General features: G+C 44.2%; 1 protein-coding gene across 1 annotated transcript; it reads right to left on the bottom strand.

Annotated features, from left to right (window-relative positions):
* Positions 1 to 547: 547 nt before the first annotated feature.
* RBM24 (RNA binding motif protein 24) lies at positions 548 to 13,076 on the bottom strand. Its single transcript, XM_027524424.1, has 4 exons — positions 12,273 to 13,076; positions 10,982 to 11,105; positions 9,495 to 9,549; positions 548 to 2,703 (listed from the first exon to the last, which is right to left on the bottom strand). Exons 1-4 carry the CDS (start codon positions 12,438 to 12,440, stop codon positions 2,340 to 2,342), a joined length of 711 nt encoding a protein of 236 aa, XP_027380225.1. The 5' UTR covers positions 12,441 to 13,076; the 3' UTR covers positions 548 to 2,339.
* Between the last annotated feature and the right edge of the window lie 1,536 nt (positions 13,077 to 14,612).

A 14,612-nucleotide genomic window follows, 5' to 3' on the forward strand; every position in this document is an offset into this window, starting at 1 on the left:
AAGTTTGTTTGGGTTTTTCCATAACATCTTGTAGAAAAACCCAAACGAACTTTCTACCCGATAGTTGATATACTTTAATAATTAAAATAACCATGTAAGATGGGTATTTCTGTCCTAAAATTATAGATGAGAAATCAATAAAAACCTCAGCCTAAAAGTGGAGTACAAAAAGCAACGTGTTTTGGTCACATTGCTAGTACACGGTTAGAGGTTAGTACCAAACCTCAGTTTACCTGAGCCCAGCATCACTCCAGCTTTGAGCTGACCATTCCCCCTATAGCCCTCTCCTTCCAAACAACCTTCACCTAACCAAGTTCCAGTGCCATGAATCGTCCTTTAGGGTTCACTACTGGGGAAAGACCTGTATCATGTGCTAAATGTAAGGCAGATACTGAGTTACTGAAATTTACTTAAAAAGTATAAAAAGAAGGCATCTGGGAAGCTTTCTGCTCACTGAAAATGCTACCTGTAAATCACATCATTAGTTCTAATTAAAGGGCAACATCATTCCATTTTTACCACAAAAGGAGAAACAATCAACGCAACAGAAGTTGTTAAAAATTATATTTAATACAAGTGAATAGATTAGAAGATCTGAAATGTTATAAAGCAATATACACAATGAATAAATAATTTGCACAGGAGAGTCATGTCTACATTACATAACACTGTCTAGTATGGGAATACTTAAAGTAAATCCAGTGATAATGGAGAAAGTCCATAAAAATGCTAACCTGTCTTCCCTTGTATGAAATTGTTCAAGTATAAAAATCCAATACAGTGTAAAATAGTATTCAATTTAGTTTAATAAAAATTGCAAGTATTGCAGTTTCAGAAGAAAAACGTAAAGCAGCATTTAAAAACTACATAAGTGTTAAACTAATGAAGTACCAGTAAATGAGACTGCATGAGCAAAAATCAGAGAAGGAAGCATGAAACTAGCAATAGATCCTGTTAAAAAAAAAAAAAACCCTAAAAACTAAAATAAACTAAAATGTGTTAATGTAAGAGTATTCTCTTATACAGTGCACATATGAATTTAAATAAATCCAAGTCAACATCTTTAGTTGAATAGGTTAATATTTAATATGCTACATCTAGACCTACTAAATAATTTATGCCATGAGATGAATACATAATTTTACAGTGTCACATCTAAAGTTCCTTTCTTTAGAGTGCAGCATAGTAAAACTTAAAAATAAATATCTTAAATAGCATTACTATTAAGGCACAGTATAAACCACATTATCATTAACGTTGAAGAATTGTCATCTCAGTAACCTTGGTGTCTCATGTACGGTATTCACTAATAAATAGTTTTAAATATGACTCTGAAATAGATACTAAAAAGTGTAAAATTACTTAAAAAGGGAAAAAAATAAATGTCCTTAAGACAGCTCTTAAGGGTTTAGAGTCTGCAAACTTTGCCTGCCTTTAATCATAAGCCACGAGTCGACACAATAAATAGAAAGAGAAGGCGGTTGTATGTAGTAAAAGCCTGATCCTATTTCAGAATCAGAATTGCTGACACCAGCAGATACAAGTTTCCCAAAATTGAAACAGGATGGGGAGAGGGATTAGAATGTGACAAGCTCATCAAACAAGCACAAGTGATGTGTTCTTTCCAGAACTGTGTGTGTTATTGATTGTCTGTACAGCTGTTGCACCCATTCATTCCACATCACCTGTTTCACAGTCCCACTCATCCACTGGGTGGATGAGAAAATAGCTTTGGTGCCTGTCCACCACTTCACCCACTGCCACGCTCCTAGATTGTTCGATGCCCATTTTTTTTTTTTTTTTGGAGAGAGTAAGAACATCACCTTCTTACTTGAGAAAAGTTCTCTAGGCCATAGTGACGGCTAAAAATGACAATCAGTGCTTTCACCATTTTTTTTTTTTAAATCTGCTTTTAAATGTAATTCAAGCTACATATTGCTCACTCTGTATTCCCTGGTTCAACTAGATTCAAATAGCATTTTCTAACTGGTAAAAGGCAGTTTGCTTCCCTGATACTATAAAAAGAGCAAAAGTAAAAATCCCGTTATAAAAGTGAAGTTCCATGGTTTCCTCCTGCCACCATTTCGTCGCGGCCTTGTATTTACTCAGGCTCTTTGGGATTGATTTCCAAAAACTGCGCCCACTCCCCTTCCTTCTTATCTCTTGCACGTCTAGAATGACTACTGGAGTATATAAAAAAAATCATAATTCTGCTTCACAATAGCATAGCTTTTTTTTTTTTTTAAAGCTGTTAAGTCAATGTTAACTCTCATTAGCTACTGAAAACTGGGACAATTTGGAAAGAGAAAGCAACTCGACTTTGATCAGGGGCTGCGGGCCTATTGCATCCGGTCTGTTTGCAGCTGCTGAGGCTGGTACTGGCCGAAGGCGGCGGCGGCCGCAGCGGCGGCGGCGGCAGCGGCCGCGGTCCCAGGTGCGGCGGCGGTGATTGGCTGCTGCACCGCGTAGCCGTAGCCCCCGGCCGTGACGTAGCCCGCGGCGGCCGGGGAGGCTGCGTACGGGTACTGATCGTAGGCGGCGGCGGCGGCGGCGGCAGCGGCGGCCGCCGAGTACTGTGCGTACGCGGCTCCCGTGTAGTCGATGTAAGGTGCGGTGGAGGCGGCCGCGGCGGTGGGCTGGACGTGGGGGATGACCACTCCAGGCTGCACAAAAGCCTGCGGATAGACATAGTGTGCAGGTATCCTATTGAGAAATGGGAAAAAAAAGAAAAAAAGTCAGGCAGGAATGGCCTCCTGGGTTGAGCCTGGCTTCTTCCGAGATCAGACAAACTCCAATTTAGTGGTTATTATGAGCATAGGGTTGCCACAATATCGACTTGCCATTCATCGGCGAAAGGAGTCTGGCCGGAGCCAAGATCATGGAGTGCCCCAGAAGGAATTCAACAAGGAAAATAGGATACCCTCCCTGCTGGAACTTTTTATTCAGAATCATTTTGGAACCAAGAAATAACCATGGAACCAAAGTTTTAGGAAAAAAAAAAAAAATTCACGGTTCAGGAGGGCCTCGCACAGAGGAGGTTATTTCCTAAGTGCTGAATTACGACTTCAGAACATTTTGTGATGACTTTGTACAACAAAAGCGGTTCAGCCAATGGAAAGTTTCTTAAGTGTGAACAGAGGACTCCAAAGGGAATCCGTGATTGTTCAGTTCTGTAAGGGTGATGGCCGGTTTCTCAAAACGACAATCAATTTCCACAAAATCTGTGTTTATTATCATGGCAACCCTACTGGAAATTGCTATGCAGACTCAGCACACATTAATCTCTCTGCAACCTCAGTCACCCTTATTAAAGATAATAATAAAAAAAAGAAGCAGGCGACAAAATAAAAAAAAAAGGAATTTAAAAGTTCACAAGTGTGGTAAACACAGCAGAATCACACTTTTTCAAACGAACTGTAGTGCAGCTCACTATCACAAGAGGCTGTTGTGGGAAGCTACAGAAATGCTATTAACATTCATGGCAGTGATTCCCAAAAAGAATGTGCAGCACGCTTTTGGTCTTTCTTTCTTTCTTTTTCTCCATAAAATTCATAAAGACACAAGGGTCAGTCAAACCTGTTTGACTATCAGGCAACTGTAGGTCAGCCAGCTTGTTTATCTCTATGACAGACAGAAGGGGTTTTGGGGGAAATGATGAGGTTGAAGGAAAAGGTAGGGACAGGGAAACACAAACTAAATATTTCTCAATATCAACTTAATAGGGTTACAATAGTAAGACTAACTTTTTTTTTGCATCTAATAACTCTTGTTTCACCTTCAAACTCAACAGAAACAGATTTATTAGCATATCTGTTTTAAATCTTCCCTACTGGTAGATATTTTATACAAAATCAATTCTATTTTGGTGTATTATCCTATAAAAAGTTAACGTGAAACAAAATTAAGTACCTTTTAAAATTACACATTCAGAGGTCACATACAAAACACACTCCAGTGGCCTTACTTAAAAGTTAATGTTGTTAAAAAAAATTCACAAGAGGTATTTTTGAAACCCATGCATCTCAATTCTCACTCTTGCCATTCATAATGGCTCAGTTAAAACGCTACCATGAATACCTGATTTATTTTCATCTTTCTTTAGAATAATCTCCATCAAAACCCCTGTATTTCCAAAAATACGACACCATAATGCCATCTGCTTGTTGCCAAAAGCAACATATAAGAAGTACAGCACGAGTGAAAATTTTTGAATTTTAAAGAACCCAAAACAGAAAACTGCATATTAGGATGTTTAAAACATAAACTTTGCTTTGCCTTTTCAGAGTTTTACTGAAAGCACTCATTAAGGAACATCCATGGAAAAGATGAATTTATCACAGAGGGTAATGAACTTTGACCCCAATGATAAAAATACACTCGATTTTACTAGACTTGGAGATCTTTCCCAGTGCCAGAAGAAACGACGTCATCAAGTGTTTCTGAGGACACTTAGAGATGTTCTTAATTGCTTGTCAGAAACCAGATGCATGGTCATGCACACACTCAGAACTTCTCTGCAGGTCAGGTGACTGACTGGCTCACAGCGACAGGTGTGGCTTTATGAAACACTGTCCCTGGAGGCTGCTGTGTCCACGATGTGCAGACACGGATAAGAGAGCCTCACTCACGCCAGTTTACATGTGGTGATGGACAGCAGGGGCTGCAGCCGGGCTATTTTTGATCCTGTCATGCGACAAGGGTTTCCAGCGGGTAAAATGTCTTTATAAGGCCAAAGTAAAACATCTATCAGCTGCAAAGGCCAGCCAGTATGAATCTCACTGATACTGGAACATTAACCCATGTGCTCCCAAAGTTCCAGAGACAACAGGAGGGTTGCTAGGCTTCTATCTCTGAATAAAGGTGGTAACTAAAAATAAGTTTAGCCTACAAAAAGGTAGGATCAGTGTGTGTGTGTGTGTGTGTAGAATGTTTTAACTGGTAAGATAGACAGGGTTTCTTACAGGACTCGTGTCTGCATTTGATTTTACATTAATAGCTTTCATTTGATGCTGCCAACCAATGAGTATAAAGTTCCCAGGAATATCAGAAACCTACACAAAGTCTGGCAAGGGTTAGGAAGCCATCTGGAAGGCAAATGAAACCATGGAGTTTGTTTTTTTTTTTTTTTTTTAAGGCTTTAGGGAAGGGAGAATCCAGAAGACCATGGAGAGACTGAAATATCTCAATTCAGGAAGGGAAGCAGAATCCGACCAAAGCGAGAGGTGGGGCTTCTCAAGCAGTTCCTGTTTGTATTAATAGTCTGCGGAACCCATTAAGGCAGTTTGGAAATCTCCTTCCCACTAGAGATCTACCAACATCCTTTCCCTCAATGAATCATAGAATGTACATGTCTAGTAGCAATAAGGGGTTTCCCTGGTGGCTCAGATGGTAAACAATCTGCTGCAGTGCAGGAGACCTGGGTTTGATCCCTGGGTTGGGAAGATCCACTGGAGTAGGGCATGGCAACCCACTCCAGTATTCTTGCTGGAGAATCCCTGTGGACAGAGGAGCCTGGCGAGCTCCATGGCGTCGAAAAGAGTTGGACACAACTGAGCGACTCAGCACAGCACAGTAGTAATAAAATCGAAGAGCGAAGCTAACATCTTGGACAATTTTCACAGAAAATTTACTATGTTTTCCTTTTCTTCCTGTCTCTTCATGTCCCTCTGGTGTCTCTCTGTGACTTTGGACATCCTAAAGGGTTTCTTCTTCCAGCCTATCGCATACACTGCTGACCCAGTCTGCACCTCATACGTCTGTTTAAAGTAACCTAGGTCCCTAACATCCTACCAAGCTAACTGCAAACTTCTTAATTAAACTTTGGCATGACAGGCCTTTTATACTCTGGCTCCAAAATACTCCTTCCAGTATTTCTTCCCACCTTTCCTTGAATCCAGGTCAGCTGGGCTCCTCAAGGTTTCATGGACACATCACAGATACCCAGAGCTTCACCTTGGCTCATGACATCCCTTGGCCAGGGACGCCAGCCCTCATTCCATCTCTACCTGTTGCAATCCCAATCCTACTCACCCTAGCTGTATCACTCACCATGTCTAAAGCCTTCAAGAATTTGCTTCACCTTTTTAGCCTCACATATTTCTGATAAGTGAAATGAACCTAATAGTTCCAACCCTGAACTGCTGTGCATTAAATAAAATTATCAGTGTGAAGAGCCTACAATGAAAAATATACTCACTGCAAGAGTTCCCTAGCCTCCATCATGTTTTAAAATCTATTTCAGATTCTACCTCTTTCATGAAGACTTCCTAGATCCCACCGACGTGACGTTGCTCTGCCTTATCTGAAACCATATGGACAGCCCTTCTGCATGCTTCTCAGTTTTCTTACTAGATTATAAGAGAGAGCACAGTTGTGTCTTTGGGGCTACAGACTGACACAGAGGAAAGAGTATGGCTTTGGAAGTCATGCAAACCGTGATTCTGAACCTAGAATCAGACTCTAGCACTTAGTAGCCATTGTGGGAAGTTAATTAACCTCTCTGCATCTCAGTTTTTCACCTGTGGAAAGGACATTAACAGTGTCTTTATCAGATAATTACTGTGATAATTAAATTACATAATTTATGTAAATCCTTTATCAGTACCAGGCAAGTAGCAGATGTTTGGTTAACTGTCCCTCCTGCCCCACTTAGTGGACAGTATAATACTTATTGTGCATTAACGCAACTAGAATAAAACTTAGCACTTAAAGGAGGACTGAGTAAATATTTAAGTGTGTTTCAACTTGGTCTAAACTAGCCTGGAATTTTCTACTCACAGATCCATAATCTCTCCTCTCCAAGATTTCAGTATGAAAATGATTCTTTCAAATATAAAATATTTATAAGATGTAGTTTGGCAAATTCACCAATTTCTATACATCTGCCCACTGTGTTACATCGGAAATTCCTTCAGGCCAAGATTTTTTCTTTAAAAGCCTAGAGTAATGTAGGGGCCATTTAAAGACCATATAAAAAATAGTTCTAGAATTTCAAACAATTCACTGTTAAAAATTCTCAAACTTCTTTCCAGGCCTAAAAATAAGAACATGTGGCATTCAAATAGAATTGAGGATGACCAGGTGTGATTTGTTAGGTACAGACTCTGGGAATTAGAGCAGTGTTAAGAACCCCTAAAAAAAAAAGAGAAGCCTTGCTTGGTCTATCTGGAATGCTATCTATTTCTAATAAGAACCTCAAGTTCAATTTATCCAAACAGTAATAATCACCATCCTTTATAAAGACAGCTGCTATTAGAAGGGATGAACAGCTAAAGGTTACTATCCAAATACACTTGATTTAAAACTTCCACATGACACATTGTTTGTTCTTATTTCCCTTATACTACTTTCTTTCTCATGGATCCATAAGGACTATCACAGCCAGTTCAAATTTCTATGTCTGCCTCTCAAGACCCTCCATAGAAGTCTCATTTCTCCACGTACTGAGTCTTTTCTCCTCTTTGCTGATGTTCCCCTATCCTATACCCTTTAGACAGGTCCCTTTTTTCCTTTCACCTGTCCAGACATACCACTGGTCCAAGTCTTGTTCCAGTCCCCACAAAGCTTTGTCCAACTCCTCCGACTCATCTATTTTCTTGCTATTCAGAATTCCTCTTGTACTTCAAATAATACCAAGTAATTTAGCAACGAATAGTCCCTGATGGGTTTGTGTTAGTTTCATTTCCCAAACCAAAATGCAGTCTCCTTATTTTGTACCATCCACTAGCATCGAGAAAAATACACACATGCTAATACCGGTTGATCAATTTAGCTGTATAGCAGCTGTCTCGGGATTAGTAACGTGAGACCATGGTTAAGTTCACCGTCACTTCTTAAGATGTCTGTTCTCCCCAGTTCTACCTTGAACATAGTCTAGACCAATGAGAAGTGGTATCCACAGAAGTAGTTGGACCCATCAACTACTATTTGTTGTCGATATCCAGAATGATTTAGATGGGGCATCATTATGGATACACGAAGGCCCTTTCTAATCTTATTGGACAAAAAATTCTTCTATGGTTTAAAAAAAAAGTAAGGGTTGGTAGTAAGAGTGAGAATCTTGATATGGTTAAGAGAAGGTTATAAAGAAGGTATTCATGGAAAATATAACTTGAATCTTCCAAGTCAAATTATTATTGCTTCTTTGGATCTACTCCTGGTAGATATCTATCTTTGCAGATAGAATCTAACCTTTCAGGTTACACATGTAGCTGTTCAGGTGCTAAGATGCAGAAGAAAGTATTAATATTGTTGAGGATGAAACACTTCTAAACAGTTAGAATATTCAAAAGGAGAGCGTAAATTTCTGGCATTAGTTACAGCCAAGTGGATCAGGTAGAAAACAGCCAAAACAGACCCTAGGTGTTCAGAATAAATTGAGGTGCTTGGGGATTTTCCCCCCCATATAGTGTCTGAATGGAAGGGAAGTTGGGGAGCTTGGACAGGGAAGGATCGTAATCACAGAACCCAGAGAACACAAATATAAGCCAGCTGTTCACCCGAGTCAGATCTGAAAGGCGAAGGTTAGTGCTACTCTGCTCAAAAAAACTGGCCAGTGTTAATGAAATCTGATGAGAGTTGTTGAACCTTTAAATTAGAAGGCCTAAAAGTAGATACACACTGCCAAAGAAAGAACCCCATCCCCAGAAAAACGCCCCAGTAATACAGAAACTTAGGACATGCAAGCGATGAATCTGTGTTCTTACAGAGGGAAATCACACCATTTAGCACTCACTACAAAAATATGGTTAAGTGGAAGTTACAGGCTACAGCTGAAAAGCAAGGAAATAAAAAAAGGCCCTTTGCTTCCCATGGCAGAGTCAAAAGTCAACACCCGTCAACACCACCACCAAAACCAAAAACACAAAGAGCCCCTTCCCCGAGGAAAAGAAAACACTTTCACTACAGCTCTTTTCAATTAAGTAAAAAAAGCACACAGTTTAGCTATCAACACCACTTCATGACTGTAATAAAATAAAGCACACGGAGGTCTATTGACTATGGTGAAAAAATAAAACAACACCAACATCCATGCATCGTTAATCACCATCTGAGCTTGTGTGTCTGAGTCTACTGGTTACAGAGTTTAATTCCAAACAGAACTATTCCACCTCTTATCATGGTATCCTTCTGATCAGTTAGCTTAACAGTATACGAGCCCTGTCAGGTTAGAAAGAGATAAATACAATTGAGTCAAGTTGAACAGCAGTAATGGTGTTGGGACACAATCGTCTGTACACAAGTCATACCTGGTATTTTTGTTTTGTTTTGTTAATCATAAGCTCAAAATGGGTCTGGTTGGGAGGCTGCATACTTGGTCAGATAACTTGACTCATCTAAAAATATTTACATTATCAGCATTCAAAATACACAAACATATATAAATATGTAAACTGGGAACAGTCTATAACATAATGGTCTGGTCTGGATATAATGAAAATGAAGGTTAACAAATGATAGTCATATTGAAACTTAGGCCTGATTCATTGACTTACCCAAAAGGTCTTTGTATAAGGGCTGGATGAAGCTGTTGAACACCAAAGGCAAAACCTAACAATAAAACATACCACATTCTCTATTTGTGCATGTTAGGCATTTATTACTTCTACAAATAAAATGCAATCACACCTTTCACTTAGTAAAGGTAATCACTCTTTTAATACTTTAGAGAAAATATTATAAATAGGTTTTTAAAATTCACTTTACTAATGTTATTGTTAATTTAAATAAAATTTTCAATAGTCTTCAAGTGGAAACTAGAAATGATCCCCAAAGTTCAGTTGACAGACATAGAGTAAGACCTTAGAAAACCAGACATAAAGTTCTTGTGGAATGAAACCAAGAACAACAGGACTTGATAATGAAGTTACACGTGGCAAATCTTCCAACAATTCTGAATCATGATCTATAAAAAAGCCTTTTTAATTTGGAACATTCTCAAATGTTTTGGACAATGCTTTGGAAGATTATGGCTTTTACAGATTATAGTATTAAACATTTACCAAACAAACTCTTTTCTGGACAGCAAAACAACACACACTGTATTAGACAGATAAATGTTTTTTAATGCTCATGAATATTTGCACATGCACACCCTTTCTTGACAATCTACTTTCCCAGCAAATCTGTTTGGATTGAAATGTCTACCTCTTTCCAAAATTTCAGATGGACAGACTTAAGAATGAAGAGTATACGATTTAAATTTGCATGCCCAAGAAAAAGATTACGTTTGTTCAGTAGTCGATTCACAATTACTTGTGCGAATGCAAAAGACAGTGTGGTAAGTAATCCAAAAGATCATGTTTTCACACAGACGAAATTCTCTCCCTTTTGGTGACTAACAGCTGTATGACTTCAGAGTAAACCATTTCTCATCTCTGCATCAGTTTCTTCATCTGTAACGTAAGGGTCCTGAAGTGCATGGAATCTCTTTATTTTCTGTCATTACAAATATGCTGTGATTTTATTTTGAACATTTACCATCTAGGCACCACCACTGCCCCTTTGTTTCTTTTGGGTCAGTGTTCTGGTTGAACTGCCCACTCTGAGCACAGGGCAACTGGTGGCAAAAGAAGAAACACCACCAAGCAGAGACGTATAACCAGCTGGAGTTGACAGATCTGGCCCATATCATCCACACGGGAATGGGCAACAAGTGGCCAAGAAGAGGAAAATGGAGACTTAACTATGTATACAGAAAACAGAGGAGTCAAGCCCCAGTCTGGGTGTGTACAAACGGAACCCAACCCCAAGATCTATTTTTTGCCCACAGGTACATTTCAAGTCAAGAAAGGAGTCTTTTCAACTCTCATCTATCTTTCATGTCTTGGTAGAATAACCAGCCACAGATCAACTTTACTCAACACATCTTCAGATGCTCAGGGAACTAGGGTCTTCTCAATCAGGGATTCACCCTATTCAGAAGTGGGGGTCTCTATTGGGGGGAGGGGGAGGTGGAGGTGGGTCCAGGGATCTTTCTCACCTGGTTGCATGATCCTTGGTTTTGCTCCCAAGTATGCCAGGTTCACGTTGGCCTTCCTGCCATCAATGATGGGGTTGGGATCCTTGCAGGCTCTTTCAGCAGCAGCCCGGTCAGCCATGGTGACCTTAGCAACATACACACAGACATACACACAGAGCTCTAAGTCAACCCCTGAAGAAAGCAAGAGTCGCACTGGAGAAGTTATTCTTATTGGTAAAACTGCGCTGGTTCTTTAACTTTTTCTTTTTTTATGGCAGTGGGGGTTGTGGGGGGAGAGGAAACTAGAATAATCCTTGACCCTCCTTCCAAAACACACAAAAATAAGAATACAGAGAGGCGGAAAAAAAGAACCACCGCCTCCCCCACCTCTAAAGTTCTAAGGGTGCTGGTAGGGCCTAGCAGAGACTCGGAAGCCAGAATTCGGTCTCAGAACTCCTCCAGATTCCCCCTCCCCCGACCATTCCCGTGTCCCTACCCGGCCCGGAGAGCCAAGGTTTGCTTTCAAGAAAGACTAGCCTCGCGCCCGCCCGGCGTTCCCAACCCCGCAAATACTCCTCAACCACAATAGCTATTGTCCTGCGAGGGAGCTCCCTGCTCCTCGGCAGCTGAATTTGCACGCTGAAATCTCCGGGAAGCTTAACTATGCTCTCTTTCAGTTCGGCAAAAAGGCAGAGCCTCATCTTTTAAAAAAAGTCATCTTTGCAATTACGAAAAAAAAAGGGGGGAGGTAGTGGTGGTGAGGGGGGTGGCCTAAGAAGAAGAGTCCCAGACCTCCTGGAGTGTCCCTTCCCGGCCCCAGCCGGAACGCCAGGAAGACACACTCATTTTTACAAAGCGCGCTTACCCACCAGCCTCCAACCCTGGAGTGTAATTATTCCCAGGGGCTGCGGCCCCTCCCTCTCAGATCTCCGCACCCCCCAAATCCCGCAGACATCACAGTTCGCTCCCTCCCCTCCACCCCTGCTCCGCCTGTCCCCCGATCCCGCCACCGCGCTCTCGGTACCCCCGGAACCCTTCGAGGCAGGCGCCGGCCCTCCGTCCCCAGCGCCACGGCGCGCAAACTTTCAGTTCAGCCGCGGGAGCGAAGGGGCAGCGCCGCTCCAGTTCGCTGGGGTCCTCGCACGGGCGCGCCGAGCCCCTCACTCCAAACTCCAACCCCTCCGGCCCAGCGCCACTCTGTTCTCTCCCCGCCCCCGCGGTCCTCAGTTTCCCCGCCAGGCTCTCGGTTGCCCCCTCCATACACGCTACCCCCGCTCCCCCCAACACCCCCCCCCCCATCCGCGCAACTTACAAATCCATAGCCCCGGGACTTGCCCGTCTGCCGGTCGGTGATGACCACCGCCTCCTCGATCTCGCCGAAGACCTCGAAGTACTTGCGCAGGCTGGCGTCCGTGGTGTGGTAGGGCAGCCCCCCGACGAAGATTTTGGTGTACGTCGTGTCCTTCTGGGTGGTGTGCATCTTCGCGCCCGCCCCGCGGCTGGGGCTCCGGCTGCGGCTGCGGCTCGGGCAGCGGCTGCGCGTCCTCCTCCGGCTCCGCGTCTCCCACACCCTCTCGCGGCCGCCGGGGGCTACGGGCGAGCCTGGGGGCGAGGGTGGCGGCGCGGCGGCGGGGGCGAGCGGCCCGGGGGCGACCGAGGGCGCGGGGCGCGCGGCTGCCGAAGTCGCCAGCGGCCGCCCGGGGAGACCTGACTTCGCTCTCTCCTCCCGCCCCCCCTGCCGGTCACGGTACAAATCCTCCGAATCGTCTGGCTGAGGCTCCGGTTCTGTAGGATGTGCAAACGCTTTCCACTCACCCGGCTGGGAGGCCAAAATGTGAAATGAGAGGGGTGGTCCTCAAGCGAAGATCAGGGTGCGTTTAGAGGTAGATTTTTTTTCTTTCGCAGAAATTAGGTAGGTGTCTCGGGTGGGGCCTGGGGAGGGTCGGCAGTGAGAGCGTCCAGGCGCGGAGGTGGGCGAGCAAGGGGCGCGGCGGCGGTGGCGGGGCCCCGGGTATTGGGGTGCGGGGCGGGGGTCGGTGTGGGGGAGACTCCGCGCGGCTTCGGCTCCGGATCCTGTCTCTCCCGCCGCGGAAGCTGGAAGACAAGTGGCGAGGACGGCTCTCCACCTCTCTGCTCCCTTCCCCCCGCGGGCCGGGGGTCGGCGCCCGGCTGGGGAGGGGGCGGGCCGGACGCCTGCGATTGGCCGCGGCCGCACCTGGGGCGCCCGGCGCCGCCGCCCCCCAGCTGTTGGGAACAGCTGCTTCTCTGCCGGCGCGGCGCGGTGCGGCGCTGGAACCGGCGCTGGGGCAGGGCTGGGGACGGCTGGAGGCCGCCTGGCCCTCGGCGTCGCCAGTCCTAACCCGTCAAAGTCCCGGGGACTCGGCGCGGCCTCAGCCGGGACCCGGGGCGCGGGGAGCGCGCGGGAGCAGGGAGCTGCGTCGCTTTCCAAAACAGCGACGCGAGCTCTGTGCGCTCGGCCTCGGCGACAGGGCCGGACACCCAGACAGACGAGCTGGGGGGCCGGAGCCCTGGGGCGGTTTCGCTGGAAGGCCAGTTCCCCAACCTGGGTGCTGGGGCCCGCGAGCTCCGCCGACGATACCCGGAATTGGATGCTCTGAGGTCTGCAGGGCGACAAGGAGGGCCCCCAACTTCCCTTGACCCCAAAGAGCCGATGCTGGGGACAATCAGCGAGATAGAGCCAGGAGGAAAAAAAGCTCTGGCCCTCGGGTGTGCCGGGGGAGCCACTAGCTTTCATTGCTCACCGCCCAGCCAAGCTAAGCAACGGTAGACACCTGTCTGTCAGACACCGCCTTCTCTTTCAAAGGACCACAAATTAGTGTTTCACCTCACAGTCACCAAATTTGTGCTTCCTCCTTAACTTATTCCTCCCTAGCCTTTCGGGATGATTGGTACAGATTTCTCATCATATGTTACCCCCACCCCCACCCCCCGCCAAGCAAAGAGTTAATCTATTTTCTTCTATTTGAATTGCAAGAATGTTTAGTGACTTGATCTCAACTGTTTTATCGGGGATGTAATTGTAAGAGATGTAATCTTTGAAATCGACTTGTTACATAATCACTGGTTTCTACACAGCAAACCTTTAAAGCATTTGTGGAAATACAGACTTGAGTGCAGCTCATATGTATTTATTTTTTTATATCGACTTTTTGCAGCTTGTTTTAAAAATCAAGATTACATTCAATTAGGCTGTAAAATCATGATCCTATTTGAGGTTTTGATGAAGATATTTAACGGGAGCAGAATGTGTCTCCCTGCCCCCTCTTGACACATAGTTTGCTGTTAAGTCATTTCTAAGAGTGTTCACTGAAGTCCACCCAGTAATTGCACCTGGACCACAGCATTTATTCCTTTCAAAGCAGCTCAGTTCAGAATGTTAACCTATTAGAGTCACATAGTCCTGTTCCTCTTGCCAGGGCACCTTTGCAGTCTGCCCAAGAGGATGAGATGTACTGCATTTGCAAAAGCTAATAGGAATGCAAATATTGTTGTGAAAAATGTTAAGTTCTGTTTTTTATCTTGCTGACATCTGCATGAGGTTGGCTTTTGAAGGTCATCAGTTTCTTCAAGTTTGAACCCCCAGTGAAAGATAGACAGAAAGAAATCCAAAATTTCTTGGGAAAAAAAAAAA

Source organism: Bos indicus x Bos taurus, chromosome 23 (genome assembly GCF_003369695.1).
Source record: "Bos indicus x Bos taurus breed Angus x Brahman F1 hybrid chromosome 23, Bos_hybrid_MaternalHap_v2.0, whole genome shotgun sequence".
NCBI classification, from domain to species: Eukaryota; Metazoa; Chordata; class Mammalia; order Artiodactyla; family Bovidae; genus Bos; species Bos indicus x Bos taurus.

Bases quoted from the DNA above. Each gene is read 5' to 3' on its own strand.
- RBM24 (XM_027524424.1), bottom strand. From the start codon at position 12,440: ATGCACACCACCCAGAAGGACACGACGTACACCAAAATCTTCGTCGGG. The intron at 11,106-12,272 runs GTAAGTTGCGCG...TATGTTGCTAAG, and splicing joins AGTCCCGGGGCTATGGATTT to GTCACCATGGCTGACCGGGC. The intron at 2,704-9,494 runs GTAAGTCAATGA...ATTTCTCAATAG, and splicing joins CTTATACAAAGACCTTTTGG to GATACCTGCACACTATGTCT.